The sequence below is a fragment of the Pseudophryne corroboree genome, chromosome 11 (genome assembly GCF_028390025.1).
Source record: "Pseudophryne corroboree isolate aPseCor3 chromosome 11, aPseCor3.hap2, whole genome shotgun sequence".
Lineage (NCBI taxonomy): Eukaryota > Metazoa > Chordata > Amphibia > Anura > Myobatrachidae > Pseudophryne > Pseudophryne corroboree.
Genome location: NC_086454.1, coordinates 179,882,293 through 179,906,265, shown reverse-complemented (window position 1 = coordinate 179,906,265; position 23,973 = coordinate 179,882,293). Strand labels below are relative to the sequence as shown.

The 23,973-nt window shown below is 47.0% G+C and overlaps 1 protein-coding gene across 3 annotated transcripts in view; it reads left to right on the top strand.

Annotated features, from left to right (window-relative positions):
* Window positions 1-23,973, top strand: part of RELA (RELA proto-oncogene, NF-kB subunit) — a 162,851-nt gene that overhangs the window by 60,295 nt on the left and 78,583 nt on the right. For all 3 annotated transcript variants that reach the window (XM_063945121.1, XM_063945120.1, XM_063945122.1), the window contains exons 3-4: window positions 10,528-10,682; window positions 20,701-20,849. In XM_063945121.1, coding sequence (XP_063801191.1) covers window positions 10,528-10,682; window positions 20,701-20,849 — 304 coding nt within the window. The remainder of the gene's footprint in view (window positions 1-10,527; window positions 10,683-20,700; window positions 20,850-23,973) is intronic.

Below are 23,973 nucleotides of genomic sequence, written 5' to 3'. Positions count from 1 at the left end.
TCTTCGATAAGAGCATTCCCTGTGTGTCTGCTGTGTGTCGGTACGTGTGTGTCGACATGTATGAGGACGATGTTGGTGTGGAGGCGGAGCAATTGCCGGTAATGGTGATGTCACCCCCTAGGGAGTCGACACCGGAATGGATGGCTTTGTTTATGGAATTACGTGATAATGTCAGCACGTTACAAAAATCAGTTGACGACATGAGACGGCCGGCAAACCAGTTAGTACCTGTCTCAGACACCGTCAGGGGCTGTAAAACGCCCTTTACCTCAGTCGGTCGACACAGACCCAGACACGGACACCGAATCTAGTGTCGACGGTGAAGAAACAAACGTATTTTCCAGTAGGGCCACACGTTATATGATCACGGCAATGAAGGAGGCTTTGCATATCTCTGATACTGCAAGTACCACAAAAAGGGGTATTATGTGGGGTCTGAAAAAACTACCTGTAGTTTTTCCTGAATCAGAGGAATTGAATGAAGTGTGTGATGAAGCGTGGGTTAACCCCGATAGAAAACTGCTAATTTCAAAGAAGTTATTGGCATTATATCCTTTCCCGCCAGAGGTTAGGGCGCGCTGGGAAACACCCCCTAGGGTGGATAAGGCACTCACACGCTTATCAAAACAAGTGGCGTTACCGTCTCCTGAAACGGCCGCCCTCAAGGATCCAGCTGATAGGAGGCTGGAAACTACCCTGAAAAGTATATACACTCATACTGGTGTTATACTGCGACCAGCCATCGCCTCTGCATGGATGTGCAGTGCTGGGGTGGTTTGGTCGGATTCCCTGACTGAAAATATTGATACCCTGGATAGGGACAGTATTTTATTGACTATAGAGCAATTAAAGGATGCTTTTCTTTATATGCGAGATGCTCAGAGTGATATTTGCACTCTGGCATCGAGAGTAAGTGCGATGTCCATATCTGCCAGAAGAAGTTTATGGACGCGACAGTGGTCAGGTGATGCGGATTCCAAACGGCATATGGAAGTATTGCCGTATAAAGGGGAAGAATTATTTGGGGTCGGTCTATCGGATTTGGTGGCCACGGCAACAGCCGGGAAATCCACCTTTTTACCTCAGGTCCCCTCCCAACAGAAAAAGACACCGTCTTTTCAGCCGCAGTCCTTTCGTTCCTATAAGAACAAGCGGGCAAAAGGACAGTCATATCTGCCCCGAGGCAAAGGAAAGGGTAAGAGAGTGCACAAAGCAGCTCCCTCCCAGGAGCAGAAGCCCTCCCCGGCTTCTGCAAAGCCCTCAGCATGACGTTGGGGCTTTACAAGCGGACTCAGGGGCGGTGGGGGGTCGACTCAAGAATTTCAGCGCACAGTGGGCTCACTCACAGGTGGACCCCTGGATCCTGCAGGTAGTATCTCAGGGTTACAGGTTGGAATTCGAGAAGTCTCCCCCTCGCCGGTTCCTAAAGTCTGCTCTGCCAACGTCTCCCTCAGACAGGGCGACGGTATTGGAAGCCATTCACAAGCTGTATTCTCAGCAGGTGATAGTCAAGGTACCCCTCCTACAACAGGGAAAGGGGTATTATTCCATACTATTTGTGGTACCGAAGCCGGACGGCTCGGTAAGACCTATTCTAAATCTGAAATCTTTGAACCTGTACATACAAAAATTCAAGTTCAAGATGGAGTCACTCAGAGCAGTGATAGCGAATCTGGAAGAAGGGGACTTTATGGTGTCCCTGGACATCAAGGATGCTTACCTGCATGTCCCAATTTGCCCTTCACATCAAGGGTACCTCAGGTTCGTGGTGCAAAACTGTCATTATCAGTTTCAGACGCTGCCGTTTGGATTGTCCACGGCACCTCGGGTCTTTACCAAGGTAATGGCCGAAATGATGTTTCTTCTGCGAAGAAAAGGCGTATTAATTATCCCTTACTTGGACGATCTCCTGATAAGGGCAAGGTCCAGAGAACAGCTGGGGGACGTAGTAGCACTAACCCAAGTAGTGCTGCAACAGCACGGGTGGATTCTGAATTTTCCAAAATCTCAATTGACCCCGACGACACGTCTGCTGTTCCTGGGAATGATTCTGGACACGGTTCAGAAAAAGGTGTTTCTTCCGGAGGAGAAAGCCGGGGAGTTATCCGAACTTGTCAGGAACCTCCTAAAACCAGGAAAAGTGTCTGTGCATCAATGCACAAGAGTCCTGGGAAAAATGGTGGCTTCTTACGAAGCGATTCCATTCGGCAGATTCCACGCACGAACTTTTCAGTGGGATCTGCTGGACAAATGGTCCGGATCGCATCTGCAGATGCATCAGCGGATAACTTTGTCTCCACGGACAAGGGTGTCTCTTCTGTGGTGGTTGCAGAGTGCTCATCTGTTAGAGGGCCGCAGATTCGGCATACAGGACTGGGTCCTGGTGACCACGGATGCCAGTCTGAGAGGCTGGGGAGCGGTCACACAGGGAAGAAACTTCCAGGGAGTGTGGTCAAGCCTGGAGATGTCTCTTCACATAAATATACTGGAGCTAAGAGCGATTTACAATGCTCTAAGCCTGGCAAAACCCCTGCTTCAGGGTCAGCCGGTGTTGATCCAGTCGGACAACATCACGGCAGTCGCCCACGTAAACAGACAGGGCGGCACAAGAAGCAGGAGGGCAATGGCAGAAGCCGCAAGAATTCTTCGCTGGGCGGAAGATCATGTGATAGCACTGTCAGCAGTGTTCATTCCGGGAGTGGACAACTGGGAAGCGGACTTCCTCAGCAGACACGATCTACACCCGGGAGAGTGGGGACTTCATCCAGAAGTCTTCCACATGATTGTGAACCGTTGGGAAAAACCAAAGGTGGATATGATGGCGTCCCGCCTCAACAAAAAACTGGACAGGTATTGCGCCAGGTCAAGAGACCCTCAGGCAATAGCTGTGGACTCTCTGGTAACACCGTGGGTGTTCCAGTCAGTGTATGTGTTTCCTCCTCTGCCTCTCATACCAAAAGTACTGAGAATTATACGGCAAAGGGGAGTAAGAACGATACTCGTGGCTCCGGATTGGCCAAGAAGAACTTGGTACCCGGAACTTCAGGAGATGCTCACGGAAGATCCGTGGCCTCTACCTCTAAGACGGGACCTGCTTCAGCAGGGACCGTGTCTATTCCAAGACTTACCGCGGCTGCGTTTGACGGCATGGCGGTTGAACGCCGAATTCTAAGGGAAAAAGGCATTCCGGAAGAGGTCATCCCTACCCTGGTAAAAGCCAGGAAGGAGGTGACTGCACAACATTATCACCGCATTTGGAGAAAATATGTTGCGTGGTGTGAGGCCAGGAAGGCCCCGACGGAGGAATTTCAACTGGGTCGATTCCTACATTTCCTGCAAACAGGATTGTCTATGGGCCTCAAATTAGGGTCCATTAAGGTTCAAATTTCGGCCCTGTCGATTTTCTTCCAGAAAGAATTGGCTTCAGTTCCTGAAGTCCAGACTTTTGTAAAAGGAGTACTACATATACAGCCCCCGGTTGTGCCCCCAGTGGCTCCGTGGGATCTTAATGTAGTTTTGGATTTTCTCAAATCCCATTGGTTTGAGCCACTCAAATCGGTGGATTTGAAATATCTTACATGGAAAGTAACCATGCTACTGGCCCTGGCTTCAGCCAGGAGAGTGTCAGAATTGGCGGCTTTATCGTATAAAAGCCCATATCTGATTTTCCATTCGGACAGGGCAGAACTGCGGACGCGTCCTCAGTTTCTGCCTAAGGTGGTTTCAGCGTTTCACCTGAACCAGCCTATTGTGGTGCCTGCGGCTACTAGCGATTTGGAGGATTCCAAGTTGCTGGACGTTGTCAGGGCATTGAAAATATATATTTCAGGGACGGCTGGAGTCAGAAAATCTGACTCGCTGTTTATACTGTATGCACCCAACAAGCTGGGTGCTCCTGCTTCTAAGCAGACGATTGCTCGTTGGATTTGTAGCACAATTCAACTTGCACATTCTGTGGCAGGCCTGCCACAGCCTAAATCTATCAAGGCCCATTCCACAAGGAAGGTGGGCTCATCTTGGGCGGCTGCCCGAGGGGTCTCGGCATTACAACTCTGCCGAGCAGCTACTTGGTCGGGGGAGAACACGTTTGTAAAATTCTACAAATTTGATACCCTGGCTAAAGAGGACCTGGAGTTCTCTCATTCGGTGCTGCAGAGTCATCCGCACTCTCCCGCCCGTTTGGGAGCTTTGGTATAATCCCCATGGTCCTGACGGAGTCCCAGCATCCACTAGGACGTCAGAGAAAATAAGATTTTACTTACCGATAAATCTATTTCTCGTAGTCCGTAGTGGATGCTGGGCGCCCATCCCAAGTGCGGATTGTCTGCAATACTTGTACATAGTTATTGTTACAAAAAAATCGGGTTGTTATTGTTGTGAGCCGTCTATTCAGAGGCTCCTACGTTTGTCATACTGTTAACTGGGTTCAGATCACAAGTTGTACGGTGTGATTGGTGTGGCTGGTATGAGTCTTACCCGGGATTCAAAATCCTTCCTTATTGTGTACGCTCGTCCGGGCACAGTATCCTAACTGAGGCTTGGAGGAGGGTCATAGGGGGAGGAGCCAGTGCACACCACCTAGTCCTAAAGCTTTTATTTTTGTGCCCTGTCTCCTGCGGAGCCGCTAATCCCCATGGTCCTGACGGAGTCCCAGCATCCACTACGGACTACGAGAAATAGATTTATCGGTAAGTAAAATCTTATTTTCTCTGACGTCCTAGTGGATGCTGGGACTCCGTAAGGACCATGGGGAATAGCGGCTCCGCAGGAGACAGGGCACAAAATAAAAGCTTAAGGATCAGGTGGTGTGCACTGGCTCCTCCCCCTATGACCCTCCTCCAAGCCTCAGTTAGATTTTTGTGCCCGGCCGAGAAGGGTGCAATCTAGGTGGCTCTCCTGAGCTGCTTAGAATAAAAGTTTAGTTTAGGTTTTTTTTATTTTCAGTGAGTCCTGCTGGCAACAGGCTCACTGCATCGTGGGACTAAGGGGAGAAGAAACGGACTCACCTGAGTGCAGAGTGGATCGGGTTTCTTAGGCTACTGGACATTAGCTCCAGAGGGACGATCGCAGGTTCAGCCTGGATGGGTCACCGGAGCCGCGCCGCCGTCCCCCTTACAGAGCCAGAAGAGACGAAGAGGTCCGGTGAAATCGGCGGCAGAAGACATCCTGTCTTCAGACTAAGGTAGCGCACAGCACCGCAGCTGTGCGCCATTGCTCTCAGCACACTTCACACTCCGGTCACTGAGGGTGCAGGGCGCTGGGGGGGAGCGCCCTGAGACGCAATATAACAGTATATACCTTAGGTGGCAAAAAGAATACATCACATATAGCTCCTGGGCTATATGGATGTATTTTAACCCCTGCCATTTTTACACAAAAAAGCGGGAGATAAGGACGTCGTGAAGGGGCGGAGCCTATCTCCTCAGCACACAAGCGCCATTTTCCCTCCACAGCTCCGCTGGAAGGACGGCTCCCTGACTCTCCCCTGCAGTCCTGCTTCAGAATCAGGGTAAAAAAGAGAAGGGGGGGCATTTTTGGCAGCAAATAACGATAATAACAGCAGCTATAAGGGAATAACACTTATATAAGGTTATCCCTGTATATATATATATATATATATAGCGCTGGGTGTGTGCTGGCAGACTCTCCCTCTGTCTCTCCAAAGGGCTAAGTGGGGTCCTGTCCTCTATCAGAGCATTCCCGGTGTGTGTGCTGTGTGTCGGTACGCGTGTGTCGACATGTATGAGGAGGAAAATGATGTGGAGGCGGAGCAGTTGCCTGTGTTGGTGATGTCACCCCCTAGGGAGTCGACACCTGACTGGATGATTGTATTTAAACAATTAAGTGATAATGTCAGCAATTTGCAAAAAACTGTTGACGACATGAGACAGCCGGCAAATCAATTAGTGCCTGTCCAGGCGTCTCAGACACCGTCAGGGGCGCTAAAACGCCCGTTACCTCAGTGGGTCGACACAGACCCTGACACAGATACTGAGTCTAGTGTCGACGGTGACGAGACAAACGTAATGTCCAGTAGGGCCACACGTTACATGATCACGGCAATGAAAGAGGCATTGAACCTTTCTGACACTACAAGTACCACAAAGAAGGGTATTATGTGGGGTGTGAAAAAACTACCAATAGTTTTTCCTGAGTCAGAGGAAATAAATGAGGTGTGTGATAAAGCGTGGGTTTCCCCCGATAAAAAACAGCTAATTTCTAAAAAATTATTAGCATTATATCCCTTCCCGCCAGAGGTTAGGGCGCGTTGGGAAACACCCCCTAGGGTAGATAAGGCGCTCACACGTTTATCTAAACAAGTAGCGTTACCGTCTCCTGATACGGCCACCCTCAAAGAACCAGCTGATAGAAGGCTGGAAAATATCCTAAAAAGTATATACACACATACTGGTGTTATACTGCGACCAGCAATCGCCTCAGCCTGGATGTGCAGTGCTGGAGTCGCATGGTCGGATTCCCTGACTGAGAATATTGATACCCTGGATAGGGACAATATTTTGTTAACTATAGAACATTTAAAGGATGCATTACTATATATGCGTGATGCACAGAGGGATATTTGCACCCTGGCATCAAGAGTAAGTGCTATGTCCATCTCTGCCAGAAGAGCGTTATGGACGCGACAGTGGTCAGGGGATGCGGATTCCAAACGGCACATGGAAGTATTGCCGTATAAAGGGGAGGAGTTATTTGGGGCTGGTCTATCGGACCTGGTGGCCACGGCAACGGCTGGAAAATCCACCTTTTTACCCCAGGTCACTTCACATCAGCAGAAAAAGACACCGTCTTTTCAAACTCAGTCCTTTCGTTCCCATAAGTACAAGCGAGCAAAAGGCCACTCCTTTCTGCCCCGGGGCAGAGGAAGAGGAAAAAGACTGCACCATGCAGCCGCTTCCCAGGAGCAGAAGCCCTCCCCTGCTTCTGCCAAGTCTTCAGCATGACGCTGGGGCTTTACAAGCAGACTCAGATATGGTGGGGGCCCGTCTCAAGAATTTCAACGCGCAGTGGGCTCACTCGCAAGTGGATCCCTGGATTCTACAGGTAGTATCGCAGGGGTACAAACTGGAATTCGAGGCGTTTCCCCCTCGTCGGTTCCTGAAGTCTGCTTTACCAAAGTCTCCCTCCGACAGGGAGGCAGTTTTGGAAGCCATTCACAAGCTGTATTCCCAGCAGGTGATAATCAAGGTACCCCTCCTGCAACAAGGAAAGGGGTATTATTCCACGCTGTTTGTGGTACCGAAGCCGGACGGCTCGGTGAGACCAATTTTAAATCTGAAATCCTTGAACACTTACATAAAAAGGTTCAAATTCAAGATGGAGTCACTCAGAGCAGTGATAGCGAACCTGGAAGAAGGGGACTATATGGTGTCTCTGGACATCAAAGATGCTTATCTCCACGTCCCAATATACCCTTCTCACCAAGGGTACCTCAGGTTTGTAGTACAAAACTGTCATTATCAGTTTCAGACGCTGCCGTTTGGATTGTCCACGGCACCTGGGGTCTTTACCAAGGTAATGGCCGAAATGATGATTCTTCTACGAAGAAAAGGCATTTTAATTATCCCTTACTTGGACGATCTCCTGATAAGGGCAAGATCCAGGGAACAGTTAGAAGTCGGAGTAGCACTATCTCAGGTAGTGTTACGTCAGCACGGGTGGATTCTAAATATTCCAAAATCGCAGCTGATTCCAACGACACGTCTACTGTTCCTAGGAATGATTCTGGACACAGTCCAGAAGAAGGTGTTTCTCCCGGAGGAGAAGGCCAGGGAGTTATCCGAGCTAGTCAGGAACCTCTTAAAACCAGGCCAGGTCTCAGTGCGTCAGTGCACGAGGGTCCTGGGAAAAATGGTGGCTTCTTACGAAGCGATTCCATTCGGAAGATTCCATGCAAGAACGTTTCAGTGGGATCTACTGGACAAATGGTCCGGATCGCATCTGCAGATGCATCAGCGGATAACCCTGTCGCCAAGGACAAGGGTGTCTCTCCTGTGGTGGCTGCAGAGTGCTCATCTACTAGAGGGCCGCAGATTTGGCATTCAGGATTGGATCCTGGTAACCACGGATGCCAGCCTGAGAGGCTGGGGAGCAGTCACACAGGGAAGGAATTTCCAGGGCTTGTGGTCAAGCATGGAAACATCTCTTCATATAAACATTCTGGAACTAAGGGCCATTTACAATGCCCTAAGTCAAGCAAAACCTCTGCTTCAGGGTCAGGCGGTGTTGATCCAATCGGACAACATCACGTCAGTCGCCCACGTAAACAGACAGGGCGGCACGAGAAGCAGGAGGGCAATGGCAGAAGCTGCAAGGATTCTTCGCTGGGCGGAAAATCATGTGATAGCACTGTCAGCAGTGTTCATTCCGGGAGTGGACAACTGGGAAGCAGACTTCCTCAGCAGACACGACCTTCACCCGGGAGAGTGGGGACTTCACCCAGAAGTCTTCCACCTGATTGTAAACCGTTGGGAAAAACCAAAGGTGGACATGATGGCGTCACGTCTAAACAAAAAACTGGACAGATATTGCGCCAGGTCAAGGGACCCTCAGGCAATAGCAGTGGACGCTCTGGTAACGCCGTGGGTGTACCAGTCAGTGTATGTGTTCCCTCCTCTGCCTCTCATACCAAAAGTACTGAGAATCATAAGAAGGAGAGGAGTAAGAACTATACTCGTGGTTCCGGATTGGCCAAGAAGGACTTGGTACCCGGAACTTCAAGAGATGCTCACGGACGAACCGTGGCCTCTACCTCTAAGAAAGGACCTGCTACTGCAGGGGCCTTGTCTGTTCCAAGACTTACCGCGGCTGCGTTTGACGGCATGGCGGTTGAACGCCGGATCCTGAGGGAAAAAGGCATTCCAGAAGAAGTCATCCCTACTCTGGTCAAAGCCAGGAAGGACGTAACCGCAAAACATTATCACCGCATTTGGCGTAAATATGTTGCGTGGTGTGAGGCCAAGAAGGCCCCTACAGAGGAATTTCAACTGGGTCGTTTCCTTCATTTCCTGCAAACAGGACTGTCTATGGGCCTAAAATTAGGGTCCATTAGGGTTCAAATTTCGGCCCTGTCGATTTTCTTCCAGAAAGAACTGGCTTCAGTACCTGAAGTTCAGACATTTGTAAAAGGGGTGCTGCACATACAGCCTCCTTTTGTGCCTCCAGTGGCACCTTGGGATCTCAATGTGGTGTTGAGTTTTCTAAAGTCACATTGGTTTGAACCACTTTCCACTGTGGACTTAAAATATCTCACATGGAAGGTGTCGATGCTGTTAGCCTTGGCTTCAGCCAGGCGTGTGTCAGAATTGGCGGCTTTATCATATAAAAGCCCTTACTTAATTTTTCATTCTGACAGGGCGGAATTGAGGACTCGTCCTCAATTTCTACCTAAGGTGGTTTCTGCATTTCACATGAACCAACCTATTGTGGTACCTGCGGCTACCAGGGACTTAGAGGACTCTAAGTTGCTTGACGTTGTCAGGGCCTTGAAAATATATGTTTCCAGGACGGCTGGAGTCAGAAAATCTGACTCGCTGTTTATCCTGTATGCACCCAACAAGCTGGGTGCTCCTGCTTCTAAGCAGACGATTGCTCGTTGGATTTGTAGTACAATTCAGCTTGCACATTCTGTGGCAGGATTGCCACAGCCAAAATCAGTAAAAGCCCATTCCACAAGGAAAGTGGGCTCATCTTGGGCGGCTGCCCGAGGGGTCTCGGCTTTACAACTTTGCCGAGCAGCTACTTGGTCAGGGGCAAACACGTTTGCTAAATTCTACAAATTTGATACCCTGGCTGAGGAGGACCTGGAGTTCTCTCATTCGGTGCTGCAGAGTCATCCGCACTCTCCCGCCCGTTTGGGAGCTTTGGTATAATCCCCATGGTCCTTACGGAGTCCCAGCATCCACTAGGACGTCAGAGAAAATAAGATTTTACTTACCGATAAATCTATTTCTCGTAGTCCGTAGTGGATGCTGGGCGCCCATCCCTAGTGCGGATTGTCTGCAATACTTGTATATAGTTATTGTTACAAAAATTCGGGTTATTATTGTTGTGAGCCATCTTTTCAGAGGCTCCTTTGCGTTTATCATACTGTTAACTGGGTTCAGATCACAAGTTGTACGGTGTGATTGGTGTGGCTGGTATGAGTCTTACCCGGGATTCAATATCCTTCCTTATTATGTACGCTCGTCCGGGCACAGTATCCTAACTGAGGCTTGGAGGAGGGTCATAGGGGGAGGAGCCAGTGCACACCACCTGATCCTTAAGCTTTTATTTTGTGCCCTGTCTCCTGCGGAGCCGCTATTCCCCATGGTCCTTACGGAGTCCCAGCATCCACTACGGACTACGAGAAATAGATTTATCGGTAAGTAAAATCTTATTTTTTTTATCTTTAAACTTTTTACTGCTTCCATTTGCTTTGCACTCTTACCTTCTTTTGAAATATATTTTCAGTTTTTAATTTACCAGTTTTGCTGTTTAATTACTGTTGTATCTTCTCTGAACGCAAAGGTTCAGGTATGTCCACTTCTGTACCCTACGTGGAGATAATTGAACAGCCGAAACAACGAGGTATGCGATTTCGCTACAAGTGCGAAGGACGCTCTGCTGGAAGCATTCCTGGAGAGAGAAGTACAGATACAACAAAAACTCATCCCACTATTAAGGTCAGTACCTACACCCAAACGTTATTACATTTTAAGGAGCAAATTGAAGAAAATTTTGTATATAGATGTTAGTGGCTTTTTCTCTCCTTGAATTTTTCCATTTAAAAAAAATATATATATAATTGACGATTGTGTAGGTGTTTTTGTTGGCTTCAGTCCATGCAGCAGTTGGTTATTACAATCAAAGAATGTTAATGAAAAAAGTTCTTGAGGGTAGCAATTGATGTATTGATAGGAGATTTAAGAAGTGGAGACTATGGCACAACTCTGAATTTCTCTAGAATTGTCTTCAAAACTGAGCATTTGAGTACAAGGGGTGATTTTCGGGAAGACCGCTAAATCCTAGTTTGTCTTCCATGGCAGAAATGGGAAAAATGGTCAGTGGGACAATAGCTGGGGATGCTTTAAAAATCTGAACTTTATGGGAGGGTAGCAAAGAGAAAAACTTTGAATTTAGGCAAAATGTCTTAAACAATCTGGTGCAATAAGGGGATCTAAAATCCAGTGATGGTTTACACAGTTAAATGGAATTGCCTGGTGAAAAGTGCGGGACAGTTGTATATGCATCTGTGTACGAGTAGTGCAGACGAACAAGCTGTTTTTGCCACCACTCATAGGGACCTTCTGAAGCTAGTTTGTACCTCATGAGAAAATGCAAATAGACACAGTGGTGCCAAGGCTAGGGCAGGCTATAAATCATTACATATAGGTATGCAGTGGTCAAAGTGGAAATTCAGAAGTACAAGTACATAGAAAATGTAAGAACATGGAATGTAAGAGTTTTGCAAGCAAAGCATTAGAAGTGGTGACTGGCATACCACTTTATACCAGCGGCCAGCCTACGTCAGTGTGTGCTTAGAGAGAATTAGTTAAGTTTGGTCACACTTAACGAAAGTATGTTTGATGACTACGTTTTCAAACAAATAATGTAATAAACCTCCCAAAAAATTTTTTTGTTTTTCCACAGTTGTGCCAGCAACAGGTAGTTTTCCTTTAGCTGCAGTAAAATTTATAGTTTGAGACTGTTGTTGAACCGCAACGATTAAAATGAGATTTTAAACCTACCAGTAAATCTTTTTCTCGTAGTCCGTAGAGGATGCTGGGGACTCCGTAAGGACCATGGGGATAGAAGGGGTCCGCAGGAGACATGGGCACTTTAAGAAAGACTTTGACTCTGGGTGTGCACTGGCTCCTCCCTCTATGCCCCTTCTCCAGACCTCAGTTAGAGAAACTGTGCCCAGAGACGGACAGTACGAGGAAAGGATTTTTGTTAATCCAAGGGCAAGATTCATACCAGCCACACCAATCACACCATATACCTTGTGATAAACTACCCAGTTAACAGTATGAAAAATAACATAGCATCAGTACATGACCGATGCAACCATAACATAACCCTTATTAAAGCAATAACTATATACAAGTATTGCAGAAGTAGTCCGCACTTGGGACGGGCGCCCAGCATCCTCTACGGACTACGAGAAAAAGATTTACCGGTAGGTTTAAAATCTTATTTTCTCTAACGTCCTAGAGGATGCTGGGGACTCCGTAAAGGACCATGGGGATTATACCAAAGCTCCCAAACGGGCGGGAGAGTGCGGATGACTCTGCAGCACCGATTGAGCAAACATGAGGTCCTCCTCAGCCAGGGTATCAAACTTATAGAATTTTGCAAAGGTGTTTGAACCCGACCAAGTAGCAGCTCGACACAGCTGTAGTGCCGAGACCCCTCGGGCAGCCGCCCAAGAAGAGCCCACTTTCCTCGTGGAATTGGCCTTGACAGATTTCGGTAACGGCAATCCAGCCGTAGAATGCGCTTGCTGAATAGTGTTACAAATCCAGCGAGCAATAGTCTGCTTAGAAGCAGGGGCACCAATCTTGTTGGCTGCATACAGGACAAACAGCGCTTCCGTTTTCCTGACTCTAGCCATCCTGGCCATGTCAATTTTCAAAGCCCTGACCACATCAAGTAACTTGGAATCATCCAAGTCCCGCTTAGCCACAGGCACCACAATAGGTTGGTTCATATGAAAAGATGAGACCACTTTTGGTAGGAATTGAGGACGGGTCCGCAATTCTGCCCTATCCACATGGAATACCAAATACGGGCTTTTATGTGACAAAGCCGCCAATTCCGACACTCGCCTAGCCGAAGCCAAGGCTAATAACATGACCACCTTCCACATGAGATATTTCAACTCCACCGTTGTAAGTGGTTCAAACCAGTGTGATTTTAGATAACTTATCACCACGTTAAGGTCCCAAGGTGCCACCGGAGGCATGAAAGTAGGCTGAATATGCAGCACTCCTTTTACAAAAGTCTGAACTTCTGGAAGAGAAGTCAATTCTTTTTGAAAGAAAATGGATAAGGCCGAAATCTGGACCTTAATAGAGCCTAATTTTAGGCCCAAATTCACTCCAGTTTGTAGGAAGTGAAGGAAACGGCCCAGATGGAATTCTTCCGTAGGAGCATTCCTGGCCTCGCACCAAGAAACATATTTTCGCCATATACGGTGGTGATGTTTTTACGTTACATCCTTCCTAGCCTTTATCAGCGTAGGGATGACCTCAACCGGAATGCCTTTCTCTGCTAGGATCCGGCGTTCAACCGCCATGCCGTCAAATGCAGCCGCGGTAAGTCTTGGAACAGACAGGGCCCCTGCTGCAACAGGTCCTGTCTTAGAGGAAGAGGCCACGGATCTTCTGTGAGCATTTCCTGCAGATCCGGATACCAGGTCCTCCGCGGCCAATCTGGAACAATAAGGATTGTTCTCACTCCTCCTTGTCTTATTATCCTCAACACCTTGGGTATGAGAGGAAGAGGAGGAAATACATAGACCGACCGGAACACCCACTGTGTCACTAGGGCATCTACTGCTACTGCCTGAAGGTCTCTTGACCTTGCGCAATACCTCTGTAGCTTTTTGTTGAGGCGTGACGCCATCATGTCTATCTGTGGCAGTCCCCACCGACTTGTAATCTGTGTGAAGACTTCCTGATGAAGTCCCCACTCTCCCGGATGTAGGTGTCTGCTGAGGAAGTCTGCTTCCCAGTTGTCCACTCCCGGAATGAACACTGCTGACAGTGCGCTTACGTGATTCTCCGCCCAGCGAAGAATTCTGGTGGCTTCTGCCATCGCCACTCTGCTCCTTGTGCCGCCTTGGCGGTTTACATGAGCCACTGCTGTGACGTTGTCTGACTGGATCAGAACCGGTTGGTCGCGAAGTAGGGTCTCCGCTTGACGTAGGGCGTTGTATATGGCCCTTAGTTCCAGGATGTTGATGTGAAGACAAGTCTCCTGACTTGACCAAAGACCTTGGAAATTTCTTCCCTGTGTGACTGCTCCCCAACCTTGCGTCTGTGGTCACCAGGATCCAGCCCTTAATGCTGAACCTGCTGCCCTCGAGAAGGTGAGCACTCTGCAGCCACCACAGGAGTGATACCCTGGCCCTGGGGGATAGGGTGATCAACCGATGAATCTGTAAATGTGACCCGGACCACTTGTCCAGTAGGTCCCTTTGGAAAGTCCTCGCATGGAACCTGCCGAATGGAATGGCCTCGTATGATGCCACCAACTTTCCCAGGAATCGAGTGCAGTGATGCACTGACACCTGTTTTGGTTTCAAAAGGTTCCTGACAAGAGTCATGTGTTCCTGGGCCTTTTCTATCGGGAGATAAACCCTCTTCTGGTCCGTGTCCAGAATCATGCCTACGAAAGACAGATGAGTCGTAGGAACCAACTGCGACTTCGGGATATTGAGAATCCAGCCGTGTTGCTGTAACACCTTCAGTGAAAGTGACACGCTGTTCAGCAACTGCTCTCTTGATCTCGTTTTTATGAAGAGATTGTCCAAGTACGGGATAATTGAGACACCTTGCTTGCGCAGGAGCACCATCATTTCGCCATTACCTTGGTGAAAATTCTCGGGGCCGTGGAGAGACCAAACGGCAACGTCTGAAATTGGTAATGACAGTCCTGTACCGCAAATCTGAGGTACGCCTGATGAGGTGGATAAATGGGGACATGAAGGTATGCATCCTTTATGTCCAGGGACACCATAAAATCCCCCCCTTCCAGGCTTGCAATGACCGCTCTTAGCGATTCCATCTTGAATTTGAACCTTTTCAAGTATAGGTTCAGGGATTTAAAATTGAATATGGGTCTGACCGAACCGTCCGGTTTCGGGACTACAAACATGGTCGAGTAATATCCCTTTACTTGTTGGAGGAGGAGAACCTTGACCACCACCTGTTGAAGATACAATTTTTGTATTGCAGATAACACGATCTCCCTTTCCTGGGGAGAAGTTGGTAGAGCCGATTTGAAAAATCGGCGGGGAGTCACTTCTTCGAATGCCAGCTTGTAACCCTGAGAAACAATTTCTGTTGCCCAGGGATCCACCTGGGAGTGAACCCAGATGTGGCTGAAATTCTGAAGACGTGCCCCCAATGGGCCGGACTCCGCCAGTGGAGCCCCAGCGTCATGCGGTAGATTTTGTAGAGGCCGGGGAGGACTTCTGTTCCTGGGAACTAGCTGTGTTGTGCAGCTTTTTACCTCTGCCCCTACCTCTAGCAAGAAAGGACGCACCTCGCACTTTCTTGTTTCTTTGTGACCGAAAGGACTGCATTTGATAATGTGGAGCTTTCTTATGCTGTGAGGGAACATAAGGTAAAAAATTCGATTTTCCAGCTGTAGCTATGGAGACTAGGTCCGAGAGACCTTCCCCAAACAATTCCTCACCCTTGTAAGGTAAAACCTCCATATGCCTTTTTGAGTCGGCATCACCTGTCCATTGCCGTGTCCATAGGACTCTTCTGGCAGAAATCGACATAGCGTTTATTCTAGAACCTAGTAGACTAATGTCTCTTTGAGCATCTCATATATAGGACAGCATCTCTTATATGAGGAAAAAATGGATAACGGAAAAGGATATTCTCTCAGGCGCTCATCATAACAAAACCATATAATAAGTGAGAATAAAAAGAATAATACATTCCTTGATTCACAGATAGGGTCCAGATGCCAAGTGAGGGCCGTCTTTCCTCATTAATTTCTCACAAATGCAAGGCAATATGGAAGAGAAAACTCACTTCATGTGTAGTAAAGTCACAATTTAATAGTGCACATTAACACATGTTACATAAATACATAAAATTCTCCCAAAGAACTGTTGAAAGTAGACAGCCAGAATAATTACCAGCATGTAAGAGAACTGGTATTAGACAGTTCTCAAAAACAGCAGTTGGTATATCAGTTACCAAAAACGTCTCTCCGGAAAAGACTGACTGGAACTGAACAGTCTCAGCTATCCAGATGTTTCTCCAACAGACACTTTGGGATCCGTAATCTGTCCTTTGTATACCAAGTTCTTGGGAGAATTTTATGTATTTATGTAACATGTGTTAATGTGCACTATTAAATTGTGACTTTACTACACATGAAGTGATTTTTCTCTTCCATATTGCCTTGCATTTGTGAGAAATTAATGAGGAAAGACGGCCCTCACTTGGCATCTGGACCCTATCTGTGAATCAAGGAATGTATTATTCTTTTTATTCTCACTTATTATATGGTTTTGTTATGATGAGCGCCTGAGAGAATATCCTTTTCCGTTATCCATTTTTTCCTTGTTACAAGTCTTTGGGTACTTTTGGAGGGGCACCTTTGGAATTTGTGATTGTTTTCAGGCTGCCGTTTGTTAATTGCGCAATTTGAAGGTCCGACAAGAAATTTATTTTACACAGCATCTCTTATATGCCCCAGGGTCAATAAAATAGTATCCCTATCGAGGGTATCCATCCCCTCAGATAAGGTATCTGTCCATGCCGCTACAGCACTACACACCCAGGCCGACGCAATTGCCGGCCTGAGTAAGGTACCTGAATGTGTATAAATGGACTTCAGGGTAATCTCCTGTTTGCGGTCAGCAGAATCTTTGAGGGTAGCCGTATCCTGGGACGGGAGGGCTACCTTCTTGGATAACCGTGTTAATGCTTTGTCCACCCTAGGGGAGGTTTCCCATCGTAACCTATCCGTTGATGGGAAAGGATACGCCATAAGAATCCTTTTGGAAATCTGCAGTCTTTTATCTGGAGATTCCCAAGCTTTTTCACATAACTCGTTCAGCTCATGTGAGGGGGGAAAGGGTACCTCAGGCTTCTTTCCCTTGTACATATGTACCCTCTTGTCAGGGACAGGGGGTTCCTCTGTGATGTGCAAAACATCTTTTATTGCCATAATCATATGTCGAATGGATTTTGCCAATTTTGGCTGTAACTGCATCATCGTAGTCGACACTGGAGTCAGAATCCGTGTCTGTATCTGTGTCAACAATCTTGGATAGTGGGCGCTTAAGAGACCCTGACGGTCCTTGCAACATAGGATCAGGCATGGGTTGAGACCCTGACTGTCCCAAAGCATCAGCCTTGTCTAATCTTTTGTGCAATGAGTTTACACTAGCATTTAAAACCTTCCACATATCCATCCAGTCAGGTGTCGGCGCTGTCGGCGGAGACACCACATTCATTTGCTTCTGTTCCTCTCCTACATAGCCTTCTTCCTCAGACATGTCGACACGCGTACCGACACACCACACACACACCACACACACCACACACACACCACACACACACACACACACACACACACACACACACACACACACACACACACACACACACACACACACACACACACGGAATGCTCTTTCTGAAGACCGTTCCTCCACAAGGCCCTTTGGAGAGACAGAGAGAGAGTATGCCAGCACACACCCCAGCGCTATATAACCCAGGAATAACACAGTAACTTAATGTCTGCCCAGTATCGCTGCTGTATGTAATTTGCGCCGAATTATGTGCCCCCCCCTCTCTTTTTCAACCCTTTTGTCTACCGTGGTATAAGCAGAGGAGAGTCTGAGGAGCTTCCTCTCAGGGGTGCTGTGGAGAAAAAATGGCGCTGGTGAGTGCTGAGGGAGAAGCCCCGCCCCCTCGTGCTGTGGAGAAAAAATGGCGCTGGTGAGTGCTGAGGGAGAAGCCGCGCCCCCTCGGCGGCGGGCTTCTGTCCCGCTTAAAATGTAAAATTGGCAGTGGCTCATACATATATACAGTGCCCAGCTGTATATATGCTATTTTTTTGCCAAAATTAGGTTTATATTGCTGCCCAGGGCGCCCGCCCTGCACCCTTACAGTGACCGGAGTATGTGAGGTGTATGGGAGCAATGGCGCACAGCTGCAGTGCTGTGCGTTACCTCAGTGAAGATCATGAAGTCTTCTGCCGCCTCTGAAGTCTTCTTTTCTTCTCATACTCACCCGGCTTCTATCTTCCGGCTCTGCGAGGGGGGCGGCGGCGGCGCGGCTCTGGGACGGACGGCGAGGGTCAGATCCTGGAGCTAATGGTGTCCAGTAGCCTCAGAAATTCCTAGTAACAGCACCTCAGAGGCTCAGCAAATACTTCACTGAGAGAAAGCAGCAGCAGAGACCTCTCAACATCCGATGTTCAGAGCAGACTGTGTGACTGGACTTTATGGTAGAATGGCTGTACCGAACCACTGATGGAGAAACATAAGAAGATACTTGCTTGGGCACACAGGTTGTGGACATCAGACCAGTGGAAATATGCCCTTTGATCTGGGGGGGTCCAAATTTAAGATGATTTATCCCAACTGCGTTTTCTTCTTGAGTAGATGATATTTGGATGTGTGGTTCTCACATTGGTTTGCTGGTGACTCTTAGGGAGTAATTTAGAATTTAAGTCAAGTTTATCTGGCGTGACTGTCTCACAGCTTTCTGCAGCTTCATTACACCCTCATATCTGATTTGCGCTTATTTGACTGTCATTCTTTCCAATATTACATTTACCCAAAATACATCTCCAGGCTGAGTGTAAACAAGGGTTAACAGTGAGTATGAGGAGAGGAGGTAAAAAATAGGTTTAGTGAAAACCACCACACAAGAATTGTAAGTGAACCCAGATTTCTATGCGTCGTGGACAAAAAAAATCCCAGCCAGACAGGTGCGTAAGGGAGGGCGTCCAGTGGGATTGGGTATGATATGCTGGCTGTGAGGAGACCGTCGGCTGCATCCCGACAGTCAAAATCACTTACCCTAACCCTCCCTTTTAAGTGCCTATCCCTAAACTGCCCGTAACCTCCCTGACATCAGCTGATGCCATTAAGTATAGATGCAGTTTAAAGCAAATCAATTAATGTTCAACTACCTAAGGAAAAAGTGACTGGATGCCGTGAAGTGCATCATGGTTTAAGTGACCTTTTTACTTCTTATCCTTTATTTTTATGTAAATCAATTATGTCCTATTTTATCATTTTGATACGGTTTAAAATTTATTTTAAGTATTTTTATTTTTTTCAATTATTGTCTTGGCATTACTTAATATTTTAGCTCCCCATGGGGAGTGATAAAGTACCAGTCAATCAGCTTCTAGCTGCCATGTTACAGGTTATGTGGGCCAGATGTGCTAAGATTATTCCTATATACCCTCCTTCAGCGCCATAGATATTCCTCTTTTTCTCTTACTATTTTATGGGGTTGGATGGGAATCCCTCTTTTCTCCCGAGGCTGTTGGAGTAAGGACCTCTATTGGGCACCTCCCAGACATCCTCTTTTCCCTGCAGGGTTAAAACTTTGTAGCTCTAAGGCTGGGGCCACACATAGCAGCGAAGCGGGTCCCGCTGAACGGTACCTGCTTGGCCGGGAGGGGTGTTCTTTGTGCACATGGATCCTGTTCTACGGGATGCAGCAGAACAGGATCCGGCCAGTGACTCGCGGGATTTCAGCCGCACTGTGTGAACACGTGCATTGAAATTCCGTCGTTCTGACATCCGGCCCAACCGCAGCATGCTGCGGTTGGATCCGGCGACTGCCGCACATGTGTGGGCACCAGCATGTGCAGTCTCCTTGCGGCCAAGCCCCGGGACCCGCTTAGCTGCTATGTGTGGCTCCAGCCTAATAGTTTTTTTACCTTGCCTGTTTCAGAATACCACCGACATTAGCCAGCAACATGGTGGAAGATGGGGTTAAGAATCTGATGCAAAATGTGATCATTAGGGACTCTATAATACAAGTGTGTTTTGTTTTGTTTTACATGTCATACAATTCCTAAAGCTGTAGGGAAAGTGTTTTCTAATACTACTTGACTATATTTGGAACCTTTTGCCATGTATTGTATTTTTTTATATGGATTTTAAGGAGTTGTCCTCATGTGTTTGCTTTAAAAATAAAAGCCTTAATTAACTGCGGTTGCATAATTTCAACAGAAAGCAGCACTATTTTATTTACCTATTGTACTGTGACGGTTGACTTTAGGTTACCAGCTCTACGCTGTGAGGTAATCTGCATAAATGTGGTGTGTGAATTCCCCATCTGATCAAAGGAACTCTTTAAACTATCTCCCCCCCACTCTACTGCTTAAAACTACACCACACCTGGATCTATCTGGGCTGGCAAACTTTTTTTCTTATTTGTCTGATGTTATTACTGAGGGCTGATTGTATACAGTTCTTCTTACTATATAGTTTCTCTGACGGTGTCAGTAAGTCTACTTGTGTGTTTTAATCATAACTACTGTACCCCTTACTTGAGTTCTGTTATCCTTAATCTTACTCATACTGCAGCTTTCCTATCAATTTTATGGGAATATGGTAATACTTTTTCAGTAACCTAACTTGGACAACTAGTGACACGAATAGGTGTCACACAATTGGGGGTGTTCTAAGGTCCACAAAGAATGAAAGATTTGAAGACCTATAGCTGAAACAACTGTTCTAGATTGTTCATAGACTTTTTGGTTTAGGCACAGGGAATGTGTAAAACAGTCTCTGTTAGTACTCCCGCAACCACTGCTAATATGCATAGCATTTTTTAGTCATGGGAGGAAGCTTTGTGTGCATAACTAATAATATTTAATAGTTGGCTCCTATGTTCTAGCCTACATCGTCACAGTAAAGCAAAGAGTTTGTCAGGTCGAAGTCCAGTTTAACTCTTTATACTATTATATTTTCAGATAAACAATTATCAGGGACCAGCCCGTGTAAGGATATCTCTGGTCACGAAGGAGTCCCCCTATAAACCACACCCACATGAATTGGTTGGAAAGGATTGCAAGGATGGGTATTATGAGGCTGACCTATCACCGGATCGCAATATTCACAGGTAATTTAGTCCTCAGGCTATTGGCCTCTAAAATTACATATACTTATTTTTAACCAATCTGTGGCAAATAGGACATTAATTTGTATCCAGCGATATAAGAATTGTATGTAATGTCTACATGTATATTGTAATGGAGTCTGTGACACAAAATGGTTTCCAACCTGTCCTTTAAATGAACCCATAGTTACATAGATATGGGAGTAGAGGACACTGATTTATAGTGGGATAGTCAGAGGTTAGTTTATGGCTCTTACCTTATCTAAGAAGCTATAAACGACATTACCACAAGCCAGGCCAGGCCAAGAAACCTGACCTCTGGAAACTTAAAAGGAAGACAGTTGTTGAAAGTGAAACCAAATAAAGTCTGGTTGTTACTGCTCAGGTACCCAGCATTGAGAGAGTTAATGAAAGGGTGGGGGGCCTGCAGCTATGAGGGGGCTATATCTGTCCCTCACACACACACTGTCTTGTTCATTCTCTGAGGGAAGCAGCCAGGAGCTGGGAATGCACCATATATCTTCCATTGTGAGATCCCTCCACACAGAAAGCTAACTGAGGTTGAGTAAGTTAGGCTTCTGAAATTATTCTCTTTTTGTTTATTGAGACTGCTAGTAACCTGTATATCTTTTCTAAACTCCTTATATTCTTTGTAATCTTTTTACCAGTGTAAACCCGAAGATATTTCTTGATTATAATAAACATATAATTAGATCTGACTGCTGTGTTCTTGAACCCAAGTCAAGCCAAGTGAAGTACGTTACCTATGGTTTTCATGAGATATTGAGATTGGTGATCACAGGTGAAGCTAAAGACACCTGCAACGTCCGCAATACGTTGAAAAGTCTTTGCTGGTGGCAGCGGAGATTCGCACGGCGCTGGCGCAACTCTCGGATTGGTGTATCCGGAGAGTGAGGCGGCCGGGGTCCGTGACAAAGTGGCTGGCAGCGTGTGGGATTGATAAATAACTTTTTACAAGAACTTGAGTGAGTGGGAGTAATTCCACTTCACCAGAGTCAGAACTCGGGTTTACAAAAGACAATAGTTAGAAATTATATACCGTGAACGCAGTCTCTGTTCCCCTCCCCTTCTCTTGTTTTTCTTTTCTATTATTTTATTTTGGCGAAAATGAGATCAAAGATGACTAAGTCTAAGCATCTGATGAAGGATGATGGCAAACCTGTGCGTGGGAATGATGCATCGCCCTGTGCCGCCGAGACAGTAGGGGATGTATTGCGCACTGGACTGTTATGTACTGCGAGTAGTAATGGTGCCATGCTGATTTCTGATGTGGACTCTGTTATCGATGTGAGGTCTGTGCATATGGCCTTGGATGAATATTCGCTGACTGATATCAAGTATGGGAAAGATACAGAGCATCATGATGGCTGCAAACCTGTGCGTGGGAATGATACATCGGCCTGGGCTGCTGAGACAGTAGGAGATGTATTGCGTACTGGACTATTATGTACTGCGGGTAGTAATAGTGCGACGCTGGATTCTGATGTGGACTCTGTTATCGATATGAGGCCTGCTGTGGCTGCCGCAAATGTGGATCTTTTCCCCCCGTTCCTGGAAACTGTCGGAGCTGCGTGCTGGACAGGGAAAAAGTGTTCCAGTGCACGAGAGGAGAGAGAGATAGGGCCTGCCAGTGCTGCACAGCTGGTGCAGAGGTTGAGTCCTATGGCAGAAACGAGTTCTGCAAACCGAGTAGCTAAGAGAAAATGTGAGCTACAAATTGCATCGCGACAAGAAAGTGATTGCTCGCGATACCATGAGACCAGGGAGGTCACTGTTAAACCTTGCCTGGATCAAGTCCCTAGTATGACGGACTATGTGAACGTGGACAGTACTGCAAATACCCAGTGGAGGTCAGGCACCTCTTACAGCTACACTGAAGATCCTGACCTGGATAAGTATTTACAGAGTGCAATTTCATCTATGAAGTCATCTCCAGCCTGGGCAACCCTTATGCATCTGGGGCAACAGATCCTTGCCGAAAGCCAAGCAGCTCTGGAACGTGAGGCTGCCAGGGAGATGGTAGAAAATTCCTGGCAACCATCTGAGACAGAGTCAGAAGAGCCATGGTGGGATGACCCAGCTGAACTGTTTGCCAGGATGAGTACAGATGAGCTAATCAATGAATGTCAGCTGCAAGGTATCTCCTGCTGCAACAATTCCCGCAGGGAGATGATCATGCAGCTCACCTATGCACAGGACGATGAAAGCAACGCCTTCAGCCAGTATCGTGCAGAGTTTCGCAGCTGGGGTGCCGATGCAAGTACTTGGATATTGCTGAGAGAACTGGCGGAATGTTTTGAATTAGCGCAGCAAAAGGCCTATGATTGTGGAAAGCTCGCTACCCCATTTTGGAAGGATCAGTGCCGCCGGGTAGATGCTGAATGGCATCGCCTACAACAGCTTCCGTTACCAGCTTTAGAAACAAATGTCCAGCCTGCAGGGGTGCCCCACGAGGAAAAGGTACCCCTTCCTGTTAACATCGTTGTGGAGCCTGCTCCTGAGACATCACATCACAAGGCCCAGTTTAAACTGCTGGGAGAAGATGAGGAAGTGAGCAGCATGCTCCCAACAGATGCCCAAGATTTGTTGCTGGAAGAGGCTGATTTTCAGGAGAACCTGATTGCGGAGGAGATTATGTCGACAAGAGAGATGGGAGGGTCAGATATTATTCCCAAGAATGTGTTCGTGAGAACTGACTTTGGACAATTGATAGCACAGTCTGTGCCTGACATTTCTAAGTCGGTTGAAATATGTGAATCATCTCAGGTAGTATGTGATGATGCTAAACCTGGCAATGATGTTGCTCTGTGTGCAGTACCTGTAATGTTATGTGATACTGCTGGATCTTGCACAGAAGTGACTCTGGGTAAAAACGTAGTGCCCTGTGAACATTTTGCATTTTCTACTGTGCTAGAGACTTGTGATAATACCAGTGAAATGAACTGTATTGCTGCAGGAACTAACCCTTCTTTTCCTCAGGGGACCCCCGCTGATCCACACAACATTATTGCCAATGTATGTGATGCTGAAAATCTTACCAACCAGTGTGAACTAGAAAATAACATGCCAATATCTATGTGTAGGGACAAAGAAGTGACTCCCTGTA